Genomic DNA, 20,814 nt, shown 5'->3' with positions numbered 1-20,814 from the left:
GGTCATTTTTTATACTTGAAAAAATTCTCTGCTCAGCCATAGGCATATGCTTGTATGGCTGCTTAAGTGGAGGGAGTGTGTAAAAAGCAGAGTGAGCAAGATACGGGTTGAATCTTCATGCTTAAATGGTACAACGTGAGATTTAGGAAGACAACCACTGACATGAATGTGAAGTGCCTTAACCGGTGCTGTCAGGGCGGCGAGGTGTGGGAGGCAGGGCTGTGCGCTCAGTAACGTTACGCTGAGGGTTTCATGATGCGTGTATGTGAACAGGGCACTGATACGTGTATTTTGTTCGAGAAATAGGAGATTAAGCCCTGTTGGCTTAACGTGCTTAATCTTGTTGTGTTTAGTAACTTCGAAGCAACCCCAGGAGCAGCTGAGAGCACTGGGGTTGTTTGATCTGGAGCAGAGGAGGCTCAGGGGAGACCTCATTGCTCTCTACAACTGCCTGAAAGGAAGCTGTGGGGAGCTGGGGGTCAGGTTCCTCTCACAGATAACTAGTGATAGGACTAGAGGGAATGGCCTCAAGCTGCACCGGGGGAGGTTTAGGTTGGAAATGAGGAGCCATTTCTTCTCAGAAAGAGCAGTCAGGCGTTGGGACGGGTTGCCCAGGGAGGTGGTGGAGTCACACAGTCCCTGCGGGTGTTCAAGGAAAGGCTGGACGTGGTGCTTGGGGACGTGGTTTGGTGGGTGACATTGGTAGTAAGGGGATGGTTGGACCAGATGATCTTGGAGGTCTGTTCCAATCTTAATGATTCTAGGATCCTATGAACTCTTATTTTAAAAGACCTGGGGGGGGGGGGGAATAAAAAAAAGCAATGGTAGGGAGAAAAAAGGAAAAAAAAAAAAAGAAAAAAAATGTATGCAATAACTACGGAGGATGTTTAAACCACAAAAAAAGCCCGCAGCAGAATACCGAGGCCTCCCCCCTCCCCTTGCCGGCCCGGCGGCGCCTCACGGCGGGAGCTGCCGGGGAGGGGGTGGTGGGCGCGCGCCCGGCGCGTGATGCGCGCCCCCGGCCCCTCCCGTGCCCGCGCGGCGGCGGGGGCGAGCGCGGCGGCGGCGGCTACGTGCCGAGGCTCAGGTCCACAATGGGCCCCGCCGCGCGGGGGGGCGGGGAGGCGGCGGCGGCCCCAGTTCCAGCCCCAGCCCCAGCCGGGAACCCGGCGGCTACGCGACCGTGAGGCGCTGCCCAGCCCCAGCCCGGGCTCCGTGCCTTCGCCGGGGACGCGATTGAGCGCGACGGGACGGTACGGTGCCCGCTTCTTCCCCTGCACCGCGGCCGCCCCGTCCGTGAGCGGCCGGTGCCTGGCGGTGCGAGGGACAGGGGGCGGGCACGGCGACAAAGGGCGGCGGGGCCGGGCCGGGCCCTCACCGACCTGCTCCTGTCCCGCAAGAGAGCCGGGTGGCGCCGGAGGGACCGCAAATGAAGTGCGAGAACTGCACCAAAAAGGTGAGCGGGGCGGCCGCGGGACCCCCCCGCCCGGAGACTGCACCTCAGGGGGGCTCGGGGGGCGCCCCAAGGCCCCCGGGTCCCCGGCTGAGCCCCCCGGGAAGCCTGGCCGGGGGTGGTGGGGCCGCCCCTCAGGGCTCTTTGGGGCTGCTCGGGGTGGTGCTGCTGCCTGTTAGGGCTCTTCGGGGTTGTTCGGGGTGGTTTGGGGTTGTTCGGGGTCGTGGCGCTGCCTCTTCGGGGTTTCTCGGGGCGGTCACCGCGCGATGTGTGTCTCTGGCTTCTCGGCGTCCAATGTGATCTTCCCCTTGGGGTTCAAAATAATAGTAATCGCTGAGAACTGTGAAACCGATCAAGGGAATTTCTGAGGAATTATTTAATTGTATCCGACACGCTTTGAAAATAAAGCCTTGACTATAACGGTGCAGCTCTCGTACTGTCAAAACCTGTAAATGAGCTAAAGGAGTTTTTAACTATCCAAATAGTTCTGTAACGATGTTGCTGGATGTATTTTTGCATAATACTTCTTATGTTTTGTTTCAGGAATGCAGTAAAAAACAGAAAAATGATGATTCGCAAAGTGCATCTGTTGATGCATTGAGTTCTAATGATGGCTTTGAAGAGGTAATGTTCCTTCTAAAAATTGTACCATGTGCTTCTTTTTGTTCTTGTTTTATCATGTGCCCCAAGGGCAGAGGTTCCAAATAGAGAACTTCCAAGCTCTGGATATAACACTGTATCAGTTATGACTCTGTATGTGTCCATAACATGAGAATCAAGAACCTTTTCAAAAGATGAAATAAAAAAACCTTGGTCTGCAAGCACAAACAATAATTAAATGTTTTGTTGTTGTTGTTTTTAAATTGTGTGTCAAAATTTTACGTCAATTCTTCATAATGGGGACAGGGCTTAGAAGGAAAAAAGTGGGATTTTGCCTGTTCAAGTGCACAAATGTATTATTTCTTTTATATAGGACAAACTTGTGTCACATACTGTTCGTCAAGAGGTAACTGTCTCCCTGGGAATAGGTTCTTAATTGAAGGAATTCATTATTTTTTTTTCCACAAGTAGCTTGGTTATCTTGCACTTCCATCCAAGTATTCCTTTTCCCCCCACAGTTGAGCTTCCAACTGTATTTCAGTCAGAAATCTAGAACTGTTACTTTGCAGTAAATGGTCAATGTAACTGTAGGACTGCCTTCTGTTTGTTTTACCTAGAGGTAAAAGCCTAAGCCGTGTTGGTGGTAGAGGCGTCTGGTTATTAAAGAGGCTTAATAGTTCAAATGAAAGTTTTCTGACTTGCTTGGTAAATTGTTGGTTACTGTCAACTCTGAAATTCAATGCAAATCTGGTTAATACAACATGTACTTCAGTGCTAAATTTAGACCGATGTGTTTACACTTAAACGTTTTGCAGTTTCACAGTAATAATAGAGCAGAACCATGAAGAAGGATTGAACAAATTACTTTGACTACTTCTAAAAAATCTTTAATGTTATGCCAGTGTCATGGATAGTCTTGTTTTAAATAAAACAGTGAGAAGCAGATCTGCTTTTTATCTGGGTCATTGCACAGGTCTTGAAAATTGCTCGATCATTATTAAATATTTATGTATTTGTATCCTTTTTTACAGAAAAATGAGTTTCATGCATTGGCTAATGCTAAAATACTCCTTAGCGACTGCTTAGCATGTGACAATTGTATGACATCAGAAGAAGGAGCCAGAGTTTTCCAACAGAATCAGAAGGAGCTCTTTCGTATACTCAACCTTAATAAGGTAAAATGACACAAACAATAACGCACTGTTTTCTGTGAGGAGAGGAAGAGATTACAGAATGACTAAGAACTTAATTTCCCAAGGCAGTTAATATGAAGATCTGTCAGGATGTACTTTGTCCAAAGAGGAATGAAAACTTAAGGCAAGATGAACAGTAAAAGTACTTAACATAATTTTGCACTAGAGAAGCAAGATTACATCACTGGCCCTAAATGAAGAAAGTTATTGCACTTGCTGAAGTAAGATTTTTGGAAAACATAATTTCATTATTACTCTAACATCAAATAGGTCTGAGGTTCATTGTTTATAAATATTCACACCATAGTTACTAGCACTGTTCTGGGGGTTTCTTATGCCAATGTATCCACATAATACAAAGTTATCAAGACTAATTTTTGGAAGTAGAATTGGTTTTAATATATTTTTGAGCTGCCTATGTTTGGAACAAAAACTGTTGCCCTCAATTCTTAGCAAAGAATTGCTGTTTTCTGCTGAGATCTGTATTCCCTGGAATGTAACTGCTATGTATGGTGTTCAGATTTTTAGATCTTGATCCTGATTGAATTCAGTTCCATTCAAGTCTTCTGTGTCCTTACTTGGTCTTGAAAAGCTATTAGAATTAATGCTGGCATTTTCTTAATCTGTACATAAGTGTTGTAAATAAGATGATCGTTACGTAGTAATTTAGTTTTCTTAGAACTAGTTTAACTCTCCATATAACATGATAATATTGTACACAAGCGAAAGAGAGAAGAAAGGGGGGGGGCAGGAGTGATACAACCCTTTCAGGTCACATAGGGTCTAATTGAGACGCAGACGGGTTACCTTAATCAGAACTTCTCAGGTCCAGAGAAGGACAGTGAGCAGGCGAGATGCTTTCCAGACAGTGGTGCTTGCAGGGTCAGTATAGTGTATTTAGGGTGTCTAAGAACAAACTATGGTCTCTAACCTTTTACAGGGTGAGACTTGTCTGTAGCATAGTCCTGGTTTCTCTTTCAAGTGTTCCACTGATCTGGACAACATCTCAACGAAACCACAAGGTTCATCCTCAAATAAATGTTAGAGTCATCTGAGCTTTACAATTGCATACCACTGTTTGTATTTTCGAAGGGTTCTTCAGTGCTCACAAATGCTGGTTTGTTAAGGATCCTATCTTGCCAGTTTCCTCTCAATTTCTTCAGTGATAGAGACATGGGAGTCTGAACAAAGGTTCAGATCTGTAATTTGCTGGGTTGAATTTGTAACTTTGAATGCCCATGCTCCTGGAAACACTAGTTCATTTATTTTAGTATTTAAACATTCTGCTTTTTTTCCTCACTTGTCAGTACTAGATTCTGGTAGGAATGAACACTTGATAGGTGCTGAATGTCTCTTAAATTTCTTTATGCCGTTACGAGACCAACTACAGAATTGTCTTGGGACAGATGGATTTCCCTGAGTCATGCAAAAGCAACATCTACGGATGATTAGAGATAAACACTGACAGGATCAGAAGAACATCCTGTCCTGCCCTCAAGAAACGTGATCGTTGTTTCATAGGGGTTTTCATAATAAGGCCTGCTGAAGCATAGGACACTGAGGAGTAACTCCAGGAGTAGAAAAGGGAGGGAAAGGAGGGAGCATTACCCTTTTGTAATTACCCACCTTGTTTTCTTTGTGTTTTGTTTTGTTTTGTTTACCAGAAATGTGATACCTCAAAACACAAAGTGTTGGCAGTGTCTATATGCCCTCAGTCATTGCCTTATTTTGCTGCTAAATTCAATCTCTCTGTCAATGATGCAGCCAGGAGACTCTGTGGTTTCCTCAAAAGTCTCGGTAAGTTTGGGGTTGTTACGGTGGAGCAGAAAGGGAGGGTTATTTTATGTTTTTGCTTCCTCAGCAGAACTGTTTGTTACGCAGTCATAAAGCGCAATTTAGTTTAGAGGTGAGTTTGAAATGTGTACTCTGTGATATTAGTGACCGTGCACCAGTGTGACATACACTGGTTTCAGGAATAGATTTGAAGCATGACTGTGTTGATAGTAAAGGTCAGAGAACAGAAGGACGTTATAGAGCCATCTTTGAAATGTTCACTATGAAGAAATCAGGGAGGATTTGGCTGTGAGCTTCAATAAGATTTCTCCCTTGTTTTCTAACTTAGGGGGAGGGGGATTCTTAGCCTAAGTGCCTACCAGCCCTTTGACATGAATCTCTAGAATATTATCAGGTGTTTTTTTTTTCTGTATTTTCAAGTGACTCACAAAAACTGTTGTATCTGCTTATTTTATGTTAAAGCTGTATTTACTTTGTTCTTTATACTGTATATACAAAGTTTAATTTGAAAAAACCAAGGGTTTTCTTCTTTAATGTACTTGAGGGAGGAAGAAGGACGGTAATAAATCCGTGAATTGTTTCCTGCCTTATATTTTTTTATTTTTCAGGGTTTTTTTTAATGCATGTCTGTACCCCGTATATTATTTTCTGCGTCCAAAAAGAGAGCCAAGTTCTGGTGGGCCCCAGTTTTCTTAGAATACGTTATTTATCTTTGCCTCACTTGCTGCAGGGACGTGCTCAATATTACGTAGGTGTATAGGGAGTGTGTTGCTAAACAAGCAGATGGAAGGTCTCTGCTGTGTTGCTGATATGCCTGTGTACCTTTGCAGACAACTTAAGCAGAGGAAGATATGCCTCTTAGCAGGATACATGTTGGTTTTTTTGTGGATAAGAAGTCACTTCACATTTTGTAAAGAATGCTCATTCTCAAGAGTCACTGCATATAGCCCTGGGGTCTTGAGATCCTATGCAATTGGACAAAAAAAAGCAAATATTTTCTAAATGAAAAGCCTGCCATAAGGAAGCTGACAGCTATTTGAAGTGTTGCTAGTCAGAGTTAGCAAGTTGGTGGTCCTTTTCAATTCATGACACAGAAGATAGCTTTTCAGCGTACAGCTTTTGTTTTTGACTGTACTAATTGTGAAATTTTGGTAGAGAGTAGAGAATATATCCATTGATCTTCCAAGATTTTCTGTAGACCTAGGATTTGGAAGGATTTGTGTGAGATGGAAAACATTCCACTCATTCACTGTTCCTTACTATTGTATTTCATAGGGGTGCATTATGTATTCGACACCACTATAGCTGCTGATTTCAGTATCCTGGAGAGCCAGAGGGAATTTGTGCAGCGGTATCAACGGAGGAACCAGGAGGAGCATGCCTTACCAATGTTTGCCTCTGCTTGCCCTGGTGAGAACTGATTTCTCCAACCTTTTTCCTCCAAGGAATTAAGGGTGCTTTCATCTGTTTTTCATGGGCTGTTGGAAGAGTTACCAATGAGCTTTCCCACGTGTGATGAGCTATCACAGCCACATAAATGTGAGCCATGCCGACAAGGAATGGGTGTGCTCGTGTTGGATAAGGTAGTTGCTAATTCAGTGTAGGTCCTTGCGCAGTCAGCTACCAAAGTTGCAGTAAACGACCTGTCTGCGTCTTGCAGTTGTTTCCTGTTGCACCTTTGTAAAAGGTGGGGAGTGTAAATCCTGTTGTTGCTCTTCAAAAAATGAACCTTGCTGGTACTCTAGAGCTTCTGATAATAATACAAGGAACCTGAACTACTGATTTCCTGTGCTAGTATTGATACATGGTGTTTATTAACCTGTTGTATTTCCCGTCACTGCTATAAAAGAAGCATACATTACATATTAATGTCTGGATAATGAACCAGAGGTACAGAAGAACTGAGGTTTTTAGCGCTTCATGTAAAGCCCTAGGAGAAATTAATCACAACTGAAATTATGATTGAGGAGTTGGTGGCTGCTGCTTGTATGCCTGGACCACAGAGTTTAACATGGTGTTTTATATTGAAAAGAATCTTTAAGAAATTTTGCTAACTGCTGTAATTAAACCATAACCTCCATTATCTTAAGCAAAGTCTTGAACATTTCACTTCAGCAAGTGACGTTACTTCTAATGACTGAGACAGTTATGTCTAACATTTACAAAATAACTCCCACTTGCCATGTGACCCTCTTCTGAGAATTTTGCATGAGAACTTGTTCTGTTACAAAAGGAATGTGCATTTATCACAACTGAAAAGATGCAGTACATTCACTTACTGTTTACTTCTTGCGCATTTGTTAGCACGTTGTTATGTCAGTTCCCAACTGTGAAAAATAATATTCCTAAAAACAAGTATCAAAAAGGGGGCAAAAGTAACTCCTTTGCCTAACGCCCCTTGCCAGCTCCACCCTAGCTGGGTGTTGAAAATCAACACTTGTGTTGATTTTCAAAAGGCTTTCTAAGAAAAATATAAAAATAGTACCAACTTGGAAATAATTTATGTGGATTGCATTCTTTAAAAAAAAATGTTACAGTTAAGAGTGAGAGTATGTATTCAGTGGCTTCCAGAATCTGCTCCTGTCATCTACTTAAATTTTAAATACTGATACTTAAATTATACTTGTACTCTTGTTTATTCGGTTTGTTCTCTAGTGGAAGTATCTGGGTTATGCTTTAGGAACTGTGTATATGTCAGCGGGAAAAGTTTCTACTTCTTTCTGTTAGCATTATCTTAGTGTTATCTGGTTTCTTCAGAAACAGACGTACTATATGTTGCTCTTTTGCAAGTGCAAAACCTGCCAAGTTGAAACCACCCCATTTAATCAGCTTTGACTTGTGCGTTATTTAAAATTCAAAACCTGTGGGTTTCTTTTAGAACTTCCTCTGAGATAATTTTAATTTTCTGCATCTAGAAACAGAGTTAAGATTATTTGCTTCTCTCACTAGAAATACATTAACACAGTTGCTGGAACACTTTTCTCATCCTTATCTGCTCTACAAAAGATTGTTTCTGTCTTCATTGCAAGTTATGGTGTTAGCTCTGAGCTGTGGATGTAGAGGCATGGGTGATTTCCATTTCTGGAAAAGTGAACCGAAATACCACTGTAAACCCATTCTGAAAGTGTGCAGCATTTCATTCCCTTTGACAGCAATTACAGAAGAAATTTGTCCAGTCATCTAAAGTAAGGTTGTTTACTGTGTTTCATGAATTTGTCTGGGTGCATTTTCTGTTCTTCATTCTCCTTCCCCTCTCTGTCCCTAGATGACATAAGACTGTTACAGATACTTTGTTTACTGGGTGTGCTCATCACAAAGATGTTTTTATATAGCTCTGTAGGTCAAGGTCAACGTGAACTCAAATATTACTGCTTTACTTTTATTTATCTTTGGGTATAACTCCACAGATTAAAACACCACCCTCTACAATAGCGGTGTGCATTGTAATATATACCCTGAGTAAAAGAGCATAGCTGGTATAATCCCAAAACCTGATCAAGGGGCATTTAATTGTCTCTGCCTAAATTGTTCTTACCTCCTCCTGCTGTTCTGGTAAAGTGAGAATTTTTGTTTGTTTGTTTCTTGCCCAAAATGCAACAGTGTAACTGCTCTAGTGATTTTTTTGCATAATACTCCAGAAATAATCAGTTCTTTCTTCATTTACCAAATGGTTAAGCAATGTGAAGCACTTGCTCTGGGAACCAGGCAGTATTTTTAATGCGTTGCTAACCTCTGAACTACTAAAACAAGTCAGTGGGGCAGGCTTGTAGCATATGCAGGAAGACCGTAACTGCTGGGGATTGAAATGCTGTTGTTCCAGTCAACTAAATTAATTTCCTTTTACAGGAATGGGGTTTTAAAGTAGTGAATATTTTCTACCTAGTTGTTCTGTACTTTATACTGATGCATAAATATTTATGGCATATGTCTCTCTCTGACATCCTTATGATAAACCACTAAAAATAACATATTCTGAAGTGGATCTGTAAGCATTTATACGGTGATTTGTAGGGGCTTCTTTTTGTTCTTTGATACTAACACAAGCCAGCAAGTGGTTTAGAATCTGAATGAATTCCTGAAGGGTGCAGGCCTCTGTGGTTACAGATGGACACTGATAGAAGAACTGGGTATCTTAGGCCTCCTGTAACTGTGGCTCTGGAATTCATCCCCGCTGATGAGTAGGCAGAAACAGCACGTATGCAAAGTACAGATAAATGCCTTGCGCTGCTCATTCAAGGCTGCTTGTATAATTAAACAATGACTAATGCTTGCTGTGCAGTGGGAACTACTGTACACTTGTTCTGTCTCCTGGAAGAAAAAAAATTAAGAAATTGTTTGGGGTGATATCTGCCAGAAATCCCCTGGAATTTAGTGAAATTTCCTTACGGTTTGCGACTAGGATATCTGAATACCACTTGAGTTCCAGTTGTGCTGTTACTGGCCGTTGTGGCAGTGTTCTGACTTGCACTTATGTAGAAATACCTGGCGCCGTCTTCAAGCTTAAGAATTAAACTACAGGTATTCCCTTTCCTGGGCACTGTGTACTTTGCAGCAGTTTTTCTTTTATGTAAACACTGATCTACTTGAAGATACAAGGCTGAAGCAAGAAATGTTTTTACTCTTTCTTAGCACCAAAAGCAACAAAATTCCCTAGAAGGCTGCGTTAAACACTTCTGCACAATTTAGATCTACAGTTCATATGGGTGAAGCAAAAATTCTGAATCAAGTCCTCATTATAAAAGATGCTGGGCTGTTGCTTTCAGTAAAAGTTACAGTGCCATAGTAAGAATCACACACCCTGGATACCTTAATCCCCTCTCTTCTCAGTTTGTGTTTTGTAAAATGGGGGATACTAGAACCGCTGTGGATATCAGGGGTGGTGTAAATATAAATACCCTGTCGTAGCTGAAATGCTGAAGGAGCCTGGTGAAGAGGACAGAGAGTCTTGAGTAACTAAGACTGGATGTTGGATACAAAGAGACACCAGTTAACTGCTTTGTGTACGGGGAGGTGGTTCTAAAGAAGGTGTAGATACTCTAACAATAGTAAAAGAAGCCATTTTTCCTAGGTTTAATCCATGTGCATCTTGTGATAATGCTTTCATGTGACTCTTCTGTTCTAGATGAGGCAAGCTGGATGTGTGGTTGTTAAATCTCAGGAGAGAGAAGGTTACAGCTAAGCAACTGAACAGAGTAAATTTGTTGGAGTATCCATTGATCCAAGAGCTAAGGACTAGGAAGTCAACTTACTCTTTGTTAGCTGGGATCTTGTTCTTCCTGCTTTGTTAAATCCATGCATTAGAAAGGATGTAATAGATATACAATTTATAGTGGTTTCTAGGTTTCAAATTAACGACACAGTGGATTACAGGTATCCAGTTGTAAAGCACTGTTAACAAAGCCTTGAGGTTCCCTGCAGTTCCTAAGGTGGGGGATTCCGGCATACATGAACTCCATTTCAAAGCAGGAATGTTCTAGCTACTGTGAAAGTCTTTTCATTTCTAACAACTTTGCTATAACTACTGTCACCTTACCATGCTTATGTGCTACTTCAGTGTCTTAACTGTGATTCCTGTCATTCTAGGTTGGATCCGGTATGCTGAGAGAGTACTCACCAATCTTGTGACCTCCCACATTTGCACTGCAAAGTCTCCACAGCAGATCATGGGCTCCCTGGTGAAGGGCTACTTTGCCAGGCAGCAGGTAAGTAATTCTGCCTTATTTTTACCTTTATACTCTTCCAAAAAGATGGGCTACTATGTTTTAATACGGAAGTGTAGATCTTGGTGTATTCTAAGCATCTTCCTGAATTTTGTCCTTCACGTGAAGAATAAATGCTGCTCTACTGCCATACAAGTAAGCGTCCATGGTAAGAACAATGTACAAAGAACCTTATATTGTGAGCTGGTGGCAGTCCTTGTGCTCCCAGTGCAACATCGATTTAGGTATTAACGGATGAAGTTAAATCCAGAGTTGCTACAGAGATCCTTGTTACATACTGCCTGTGTAGTTCTGTAGAAGTCAAGACAGGAGTAGAGGAGAGCGCTGTAGAAATTCCTGGGTTATCCAGAATCAATAAAAAGCATTGTGTGCTAGAAACTAACCTTTTTATCTTCGCAATTTTCTATGTTGAAAAAGTTGCTGTTCTTTGTACATATCATACATTTAACTACATTCAGATTATATAGAAAAATATTGCTGTCTCCCATAAACAGAGAAATATTGATGGACTTGTGGCTGAAAGTGAGTGAGTGACAGAGCTAGAAAATAGAATTCAGACATCCTGACTTGCGCTCGCTTTCTAAGGCAGTAGAAAGCTACAAAAGTGATACGTCACGTAGTTTGAAGGAATAAGTAGAAGTTTCAGATGGAAGACTGACTTCAGATGTTGTTTGCTCATGCTTTTGACTTCTGGCAAACCATGTCATATGTGCTGCAGTCTTCAAATTTATTGCTACAGATTGATTTTGAGTATTACCTAAATGGAACGTGTGGTGTTATTTATATCTGTGTCATCCTTCAAGCTGTCTTTTGCTCTTCATGGAGTTAACATGCGCTCTGTTCTCTGTTGTGCAGAACTTGTCTCCAGATAAAATTTTCCACGTAATTGTGGCGCCTTGTTATGACAAGAAACTGGAAGCCTTGCGGGAAGATTTCTACACTGCCTTGTATAATTCACAAGAAGTTGATTGTGTTCTAACATCAGGTTAAATCTTCTTTAAACTTAGTATTTGTAAAGATATACACGAATCTCCAATTTTTATGCCATGCTTTTTTTTTTCCAAAGTCTGTTTTAATTGTACGGTGGACTTCTGCTTTACAAATAAGTACAGTTTTTTTTGTGCTACTGATAGCAGTGATACTGTATGTGGAAGGCAAAACCAAAAAAATTTCCTTTTAAGTTCATGTTCGGGATTCAGATACTTATTTTTGTTATCCCCTTAAGAAAAGTAAGAGCTATGCAAATCCATGTTACAAATCTTTGTCTTGCTTATGTATGGTCATATCTGTACTGGGATTATTACCACTGCATGACACCAGTGACTTTTTGTTGTGGCTCTTGTCTTTAGGCTTAATGTCCAAACAATATATCCTCCTTTTTCCCTGCAGAGTAGAAACTACTTCTTCACTTCTTCTAAACTTTACTCAACAGAAAGGCTAAATAGCATTATGCAAAGTTTGGAGCAAGCTGAAGGCCCTTTTCTTCAGGGCTCAATGTATCAGGCTTCTGAGTTATTGGAGGTAACTGACTCCAAGAAGTGGAGGTTGTGGCTCTAAGCACGTGGAGGTGTTGGGATGTCGATCTCTTAAACGCATAGCACATGCATTTTGCTTTGTGTTGTAAGTAAAATGTCCTATGTTTTCCTACAGGTGAAATTGTGCAAATAATGGAACAGAAAAACGTGTCTATGAAAGATGTGACTGAAGTAGCTGTGGATAGTTTGTAAGTAGCTTTGTTGTGGATTGCTTCCTTATTTTGATGACAACTGACAAAACCTTTGTGTGTTCAACATAAATGTAAAACTTCAAAGAATGTTTTTTCTTGCTAAAACAAAAAAGCCAGCATCAAAGCCTGAATATATTAAAGCCTCATCCTTTCAAAAACTTTTAAAAACTGTTTTTAAAATTTGATTTTTGAAGATTTGTTTAGCTCTTCGTTTATATTGCAGTGCTGTAATACTAGATTTGACTATATCAAGTTCGTGACTTGCTAGTTAAGTGTGACTGAGGGTGTTGACTCCATTCATTGCTCTCCATTCCTTGAGCTAACAGTCTCGTCTGCCCCCTTCCAGCTGTCTGGCCTCACCAGGATGCTGGGCTGCCTCATGGGCTGGCCATCTGTTCTGTGCTTCCCTTTCAATCAGAGTAGCACTTTGACAGTAAATTTCCACTTTCCCATAGTATGTTCATGGAGGATTGTTTGAAATAGCACCCTTTCAGGACAATGGTAACTCAGTTTTATCCTAAACAGGGCAACTCACTTTTTTCAAGATCAGATAAAGTTGAAACATGCTTTAAGGTGAAGTGTAGTAGATGAAAATAACAAAAGATTTGAAGAGAGTTTTTTTTATGGGTATGACTAGCTCTGAAAGCAGCATGAATGTTGTTTTATTCCTCAGGCTTAGCTACAAAGGCTGGTTTCAGTGCTCAGTGATCTTTGTTCAAGTGTGACAAATGTTACTTGGTATCTTTCCAGAGTGGTGGTGGTAGAGCAATAAACGTGCTTTCTTGCACAGAATGGAAAGCTTTGGAAATTAAAAATAAAAAAATAAAAATAAAAAAAATCCTTGCAGTTAGTATCCTGCTTAGATCTAGTCTAGACTGGTAAAATGAAGTTGTACAGTGGTAACAGTTTCAGGGCCGTGGTTGTAGGATAGCTCTGATTACTTCTAGTAGAAGCTGCTACACAGAATAAGAATTAGATAAGTACAGTTTTTACAGACGTAATCACATAGAGGTAATCATTTCTTTCATAATCAACATGTCCAATAAAAGAGCAAACTCTTAACCAGAATATGCCCGTATTACTGCATTTGTGTATGTTGGGGAATAATGTTTGTTTTAAAAATGACTAATCTGATGATCCTGTTTAAAGCTGTGAAACCTGATCGCATTTTGCTCTTCTTGGGTCTTAAAAGCAGATTTCTGCAGAGAAATGTACATAAATAGAACTCTTCTTCTTTAAAACAAGTTCTAGCACAGCACCAATTTGTGGTAAAGTACTTGGTATTAAAAAACTATTGTGAACAAAGTAACTTGGTGCAGTTTTCAACTTGCTTTTGTATCTGGTGAATGCTAACAAAGAGGATTTGGCTAAAATTAGGAGACCACATCACATAGCAAAATGACCCAAGGTTATCAAATTGAAGTTGGAGTACTTCAATAAATGTAATGGCATGGCATAGAGGGGAAAACTACATATATAAACTTAGCTCTTTAGTGATGTAATTCTGACAGAAGTATTTTTAACTTCCACTTTTTTTAGTAAGGTTTTTGTTGGGGTAATTTCCCCTTTGTTTTCCTGCTTGGATGCTATGTTTGGACTGCTCAAGCAAGAGGGAGCACTGTATAGACCTCAGGAAAGGGAGGAAGGCAAATTAAATTATAACTGGAGAGGCTTTTGCATGTAAGAGCAAAGGATGTAATCTGTCCATTCATTAATCTGAAGAACAACATTCCTTCCTGAAACTAGCATTGTCACACACCCCTATAGATTTTTCCATTTCCAAGAAGGAACATGAGCCTGGAGAGGCGCAGTCTTTGGCTGTTGCCAGCATGCATCCCAATACAGTTTATGCTACAGTCGGTTGTGCTCATCAGTGCTTTGTTTTCACCTGGGGAACAGAGGGATGCTATGTCCATTAGGTATGATGTTAGTAATTTTTTTTGCTCACTGTAGTGTGGCACTTACCCTAAAGCTGCAGTGCTCTAGCGTGGTGGCAACTGCACTGATTGTGAGCTATTTTAATGGCATAATGCTAGACTGACAAACAGCTCTGCAGGAGCAGACAAATTATCAGAAAGGCTTGTAACTTCTGAAGTACTCTTATGTTCTCCTAGGCTAAGAATTCTTTGTGTCAAAGTTGGTAAAATATTTTTGTGCTTACTTTTTGGCTGTGATCTTTTTTCCCCAAAAATGTCTTCTGAGCAATGGATGGCTGTTAACTAAGTCTTTAGACTGCCAAATGTGATTCCTGTAAATTACTGGTTTTGAAGGTTTCTGAACATGGAGAGCCCTGCATCCTCTTACTGTTCTTCTTTTATTTTTCCCAACATCGTAGTGCTGTCCTTAAAGGGTTGAATTAAAAAATAATAATAATAATAATAATAAAAAAGCGACTATGGTTTCACTGCTTTGAAACCTTTTGGGGGGGGATGGAGAGAAGGAAAAAATATACTTGCTTGAAGTGAAGGAATGAAATTTAGGAGTTGACCTTTCTGTTGTTTACTAAGGTTTGGTGAAATAAAGGAGGGAGACGTAGTAAGGCATGATGGGAAGAGATCTGATGGTTACCTGGAGCACATTTTCAAACATGCTGCAAAGGAGCTTTTTGACATGGATGTCAAAGAAATCACCTACAAAGCATTAAAGTAAGTCAGTTTTGTATCTCTGTTATGTAGGATGGACTGGTTAGCACTACAGTGAACCCTGACAGAGTTATTACTAACCTGGGTCTTTCACTGATAGGCAGTTATATATTATGGATAAGTAAATCTGTTGCTTTAAAATAGCTCCTGCTAGCTTTCATTCTATTAATAACTTACTTGCCCTGAGAAATTAAGTATAGTACTATCCTGAAAATCTCACTCCACCTTCCATTTTACTCAAGATTTCTGTTACATGTTAAGCATCTGAATACAAACTGACACAGCTGGATCACCCCTTTGCAGGGATTTAAAACCTTATCTGTGTATCTTCACAGGAACAAGGACTTTCAGGAAGTTACCCTTGAAAAGGATGGTGAGACAGTGTTGCGTTTCGCAGCAGCTTATGGCTTTAGAAATATTCAAAACATGGTTCTGAAGTTGAAAAAAGGAAAGTTTTTATACCACTTCGTAGAAGTCCTTGCCTGCCCAGGAGGTAAGAATGTTAGTGGATCCAAAGTCATTCTGCAGACAAACCTTGAATCTCAAAGGAAGGTTGTCTTACAGGCAGGCACTATGTTTCATTCCTTCTTAATTCTCTTCTTAATAATCTAAAATGCTTAATATTTAGTGACTGGTCTAGAACACCAATTACACATGTACAGGATTAGCTCAGAAATTGATTGGATTTTCTAAAATTAACCACAACGTTATTTGCTCTCTTATGACCTATAAATAAATGACAGCATGACTTCTATGATTATTTCAAACCTCAGAGGAAGTGCTCTGAAATGGTAGTTGTCAAGGGCAAGAAAAGACAAGGAACATAATTAAGATCATAAAACCACAGAGAAGGCAGAGAAAGATTGTTGATTAGAAACTTCACTTACATAAAGATGTGGATACTGGAGTCACTTCAGGGAAATACAAATTTGAACAGAATGGGGGAGGTTAGTTTTTGTAAAGAAACAACTTTTTTTTTCATACTGTCTACAGGAAGTTTCCAAATTTCTCTTTGTATCAAATCTTCATCACTATGTCTCTTTTTTTTTTTTTTAAGGGTGCCTAAATGGAAAAGGCCAGGCACAAACTGAAGATGGGAAGCCAGATAAAGCACTGCTTAACCAGATGGAAGAAGTGTATGCTGCAATACCCGTTAGACTTCCAGAAACCAACGTGTACGTACAAAAGATGTACCAGGACTGGCTAGAAGGCATGGACTCCAGGAAGGTCCAGGAAACTTTGCACACCAAATACAGTGCAGTAAATCAAACAGCAAGCGGTCTGGATATCAAGTGGTAACCAATCAAACTTTGAAAGAATTTGCTTAGGTTAGTTACTGATTCAGCACTGGAAACATTCTATGCAATCGCAGATGCTATGCACTAGCCGAGTGTATGAATGAGACGCTTTCCTAGTTGTGGATTCTTAGTTGTGAAGAACCATTGCTTTTTAAAAACAAAAAGAGAAGTCTCCAAAAGCCCTGGTTCCTGCCATTGTCTGTTAACTCTTACTGTATGTTCTCTCCTGTGTATAATGAACTTCTTCATTCAAAAATGTGATCTTGAAAGGTACGTAAGCACTTTCTGCCAGGTGCAGGGAGTGTGATTCCTGATTAAGCTACTCCAGATTGAGGGTTCCCTTCACTTCACAACATGGGATTTCCCAAGAAGGCAAGATCATCTCACTCCTACTCCTAGGTGTGCAATCCCTTTCATCATGGGAGAACAGTCATCGGGAATTTTAATATTACTGCAGTTGTTATTATAGTAACTTGGGATTTACTTGCTTTGTTAATGAAAACACCACCAACAAACAACCCATAAAACAACAACAACAACAACTTTGACAAGTGTGTATATGCAGAAGCGTAATGAATTTATGTATGCCTTCTATCAATATTTCAACAAACGTTATTCAGTTCCAAACTAGAATCACCATTCTTTACTGATGTAACATTGTGTAAGGAACAAGACACTTCACATAAACTGAATCTGGGAAACTAATGTTAAATGGTTACAATGCAAGCCTTCATTAAAAATAGTTACAAATAGTTGGTTGATTGGTACAAAAAGAGAACTTTTCTTTCCTCTTAAGTTTTCTCATAAACTTGCAGCTACGAAGACTGCTGCTGCTTACGCTGGCTTCTTTATGCAAGTGAAACATGCACATGCACTGTCATGTGAGCATGTGCGTAGTACAACTTTGTTAGATTTGCTGAGCCAGACTCACAGCACTTCTATTTTCATGTTTCGGTACACAGAATACCAGATTGTTCTTTTTCACTTATCTCCATGTTGACAGACTTCTGTAAAAATAACTTCATGGAGTGCCTCTGAAAAACTACTTAGCAATGCTTGTGAGCTCAAGTTATTATACATTGGCATCATTAATTGTGGTGTCCCTGTTTTTTTAGGTATGCTATAGAGGTTTAATTTAAGAAACATCTTAAAGTGGTATTTGCATGCAAGCGTTTTTGCGCCTTCATGAGTTGTCAGAGAGGGTAGTAGAAGAATGTGATGGACAAAAAAAAAGAAACTATTGCCAAATGTCTTCAGATTTTCATAGTAGCGTTGTATTCTTGATTAATGGCCTTTTTGAAGCTAGCACAGTTTCAGATTGTTTTCCATTCTGAAAGTGTGGATGGGCTTCATTAGTCATTTCAAGAAGCGTTTGAATGCCTCTTCTTGTAAATTTCCTAGCATTGCAACTGCTTGTGTGCGTAAGTTCTAATACTGCAAAAACCTGTCTCTGTTTGAAATCAGCATTTAACTTGAACGCAGTGGATGGGATGAAGGCATTAGTAAAGGCAACACAAGTGCTTACACTGGCTAAACATCAGAGGCTCAAGAATAGAGGGAGAGACTTAAATATGTTACCGTGATGACAAGAGATAGCTGAATGTGAAGCTGTTAATAGAATTGCAGCTTTTAATTGGACTTCAGACTAAATAAAATATTTCGCTTTGAGGGACTTGTTTTCATCAAGTGCACATGAATTCAATTACTGTGCTACCTGAATGCACACAATGAGATTATACCCATAAATTAGCCTTTGTAAGTTGTTCCTTGTTTTAATAAAAACATTATACTTACGTGGTGCAATATCAGAACATCTACAGAAATCTACCTCTGTACAGGAAGGGAGTCCAGAAATCATGGGAAGATCTATGTACAGCTAAAACTTTATTAAATGTTGAATACAGATGGTGGTGTTGCATGAAACTTCTGAACAGACTACTTTTAGAGGCAACACCTATCCCCTTTGATCTCATTTTGTTTCTGTCATGATTTCCTCCAAAAACTTCAACAGAAGTACCTTGTAATAAAGTGGTCTTGTTCTGTTTGTATAGGCATATGTTTCTATGTATATATGGTTTATAGCTTGATGGCATGTTTAAATTATATTGCTTCTGTTCTTTGTATAGTGTGCTTATTTTTTATGTGCATATACTGGACAAAATGGTACGATAAAATTGTTGCTTTTCTGATGAAATCTTCATTAAACTTCAAAAGAGCTGCCTTCCTATTCTGAAGGGATACCCTTGAACTGTTTGTACAACTTGAAAAATAGGTGGTACTGCTGTACGTGTTTTCTTCTGCCATTGTGCTTGCCTGTTGCACTGAAGAGCCTTGCTTCCCCTACCGGTGGAAGACCCTAGGGATGGGATTATAGGTGACAAGTCTGTCCCCAATATACTATGCTGTGCTCCCACTGCAAGGGAAGTAGGTGGCTCAGTGCATAAAAATTTGAACTTTCTCAGTTGAGTCCACCATTTCCTCCATCTGCATAGTGATGTAACCTACTGAGATAGCAATGTATAAATCTAGTAGAATATTTGTCTGCCCCGATATTATTTTAAAGATGACAAAGGCATTAACTGAACAGCTTCTAGTGGCTAGGTGGAATGTATGTATTATAACTAATGACTTAGTGTCTGATACTTGTCCAATTTTTTTGGTCAGCTTTTGTTTTATAAGAATTTTGGAGTAAAACTGATTTTATGTTTTTTACCTTTTCTTTAAAGTGCCAGTTTAAAACAAATCAAAAATTCTTAACTGTAATTAGTCCTTCCCCTTCCCTCTTCTTTCACTGAAATTTTTGCAGCTTATTGCAGATTATCTATAGTGTAATACTTGCCAAAGATTTGATTCTGGCTTTTAAATTTACATTTGGCAAGTCTGTCATTGTTGACAATGTGTTTGTAGCCATGCTTCCTGAAACTACAGCGCCATTTAGTTTTCTGATGCAGTTTTTGGCAACTAATAATTTTCATTGCTGCTGTGTTTTCAGCAATGGGACAAGTTCCTTGTGTGGTGACAGCCATTGTGCTTTACTTTGCGGTTGAATGTTGTGCTGAGACAATCTGTCTCTAGATGATTTTTAGAAAAAGACTAAATTGAAGGCATGGGGGAGAGTAACTGGAAATTTTAATTTGGAAATTGTCCTGAGGTATTACTGACAAGCATATCAAATGTTGGATACCTTGGGTTATATAGCATTTTGTTCTGTGACTGCTACAACAGGGGATACACATTGTAAAGTAACTTTGCTATGCCTTTTCCAGTAAGTTTGCCTCAGCCACAGAACCTTGTATTGGTTTGTCCACTGCAGTTAAAGAAGATGGACAGATAGGAGCTATACTACCACTTAGAATATTGCATATATCGATACGTAGCAGTCTCAACTGGATTATATTTGGATAATGTTCAGTTACCTAAATTTTGGTGCTTTGTGTTCAAATGGAGCATGACCATGAATTGTCCTAATAAATATTGATACTGAATCATGTCCTGATTCCGTCTCATTACATCTAAAAGTTTGACTCAACTTTCAGTATGCTTTGTTCCAACATAGGTGCTTGTTCAGTGAATTTACATGAAAACATAGTAAGTCTGTAACAATAATACTGCATTGGCTATTTAGGAGCATTCTGGACTACAGTGACACTTCAAACTGCTTTAAAGGGAACAAGTTTCTGGGTAGGAGGACATGGTAACACATTCTCCGTGATTCTAAAATAATCCATTGAATTGTTGAAGGTACGGAAGCATTTAGTGGCTTTAAAGTGTTCTCTTATCTGGGAAGAAGGATGTTGCTGGTAAAGCCAATCAATCCATGTGGTTGAGTGGTTATCCTGAGGTTTACCATATGCAGTTAAAATGCAAAACAACGGGTGGCAAGGAGCAGTAAAGATACTTCTCCTGTGATAGCAGACTGCGGCCCCGGGCAGCCTGTCCCAGTGCCCGAGCACCTCTAGGCGCAGAACCTTCCCCTAACCCCGAGCCTGACCCTCTCCTCTCCCAGCTCCATGCCGTTCCCTGGGGTCCTGTCGCTGTCCCCAGAGAGCAGAGGTCAGCACCTGCCGCTCTGCTCCCCTTGTGAAGGAGCTGCAGACTGCCATGAGGCCTCCCCTCGGCCACCTCTGCTCTGGGCTGAACAAGGTACCGCAGCCTCCCCTCAGCCCCTTCCCCATCTTTGTGGCCCTCCTTTGGACGCTCCCCAGTAGTTTGATGTCCTTTTTGTGCTGTGCTGCCCCAAACCACAGAGCGGAGCGGGATGATCACCTCCCTCGCCCAGCCAGCAGTGCCAGGCCTGCTGCGGGCCGGGGCACACTGCGGGCTCATCTGTCAACTTACCATTATTTAACATCTGTGAAATCATTAAGTTTAAGAAAGTTAGGAACAGC

At 40.4% G+C, this 20,814-nt stretch overlaps 1 protein-coding gene and 1 long non-coding RNA gene across 2 annotated transcripts in view; one reads left to right on the top strand and one right to left on the bottom strand.

Annotated features, from left to right (window-relative positions):
• The first annotated feature begins 1,031 nt into the window (after positions 1-1,031).
• Positions 1,032-19,911, top strand: NARF (nuclear prelamin A recognition factor). The gene is made up of 11 exons (XM_083805649.1): positions 1,032-1,456; positions 1,997-2,077; positions 3,085-3,228; positions 4,911-5,043; positions 6,316-6,450; positions 10,624-10,742; positions 11,616-11,745; positions 12,411-12,483; positions 14,994-15,131; positions 15,464-15,621; positions 16,186-19,911. Exons 1-11 carry the CDS (start codon positions 1,430-1,432, stop codon positions 16,425-16,427), a joined length of 1,380 nt encoding a protein of 459 aa, XP_083661775.1. The 5' UTR covers positions 1,032-1,429; the 3' UTR covers positions 16,428-19,911.
• Positions 18,216-20,814, bottom strand: part of LOC310884212 — a 5,292-nt gene continuing 2,693 nt past the window's right edge. The window contains exon 2 of the long non-coding RNA XR_014574080.1: positions 18,216-20,814. This exon is cut by the window's right edge and continues 1,444 nt beyond it. This is a non-coding gene — a long non-coding RNA (uncharacterized lncRNA).

This window comes from Anser anser, assembly GCF_964211835.1.
Source record: "Anser anser genome assembly, chromosome: 19".
NCBI lineage: Eukaryota > Metazoa > Chordata > Aves > Anseriformes > Anatidae > Anser > Anser anser.
This window is presented reverse-complemented; position numbering and strand designations above follow the sequence as displayed.

What these genes read in the sequence shown, in the direction of transcription:
- NARF (XM_083805649.1), top strand. Translation starts at nt 1,430, where the DNA reads ATGAAGTGCGAGAACTGCACCAAAAAG. An exon ending in TGGTTTCCTCAAAAGTCTCG is followed by an intron (nt 5,044 to 6,315) that starts GTAAGTTTGGGG and finishes TGTATTTCATAG; the next exon opens with GGGTGCATTATGTATTCGAC. An exon ending in AGTCCTTGCCTGCCCAGGAG is followed by an intron (nt 15,622 to 16,185) that starts GTAAGAATGTTA and finishes TTTTTTTTTAAG; the next exon opens with GGTGCCTAAATGGAAAAGGC.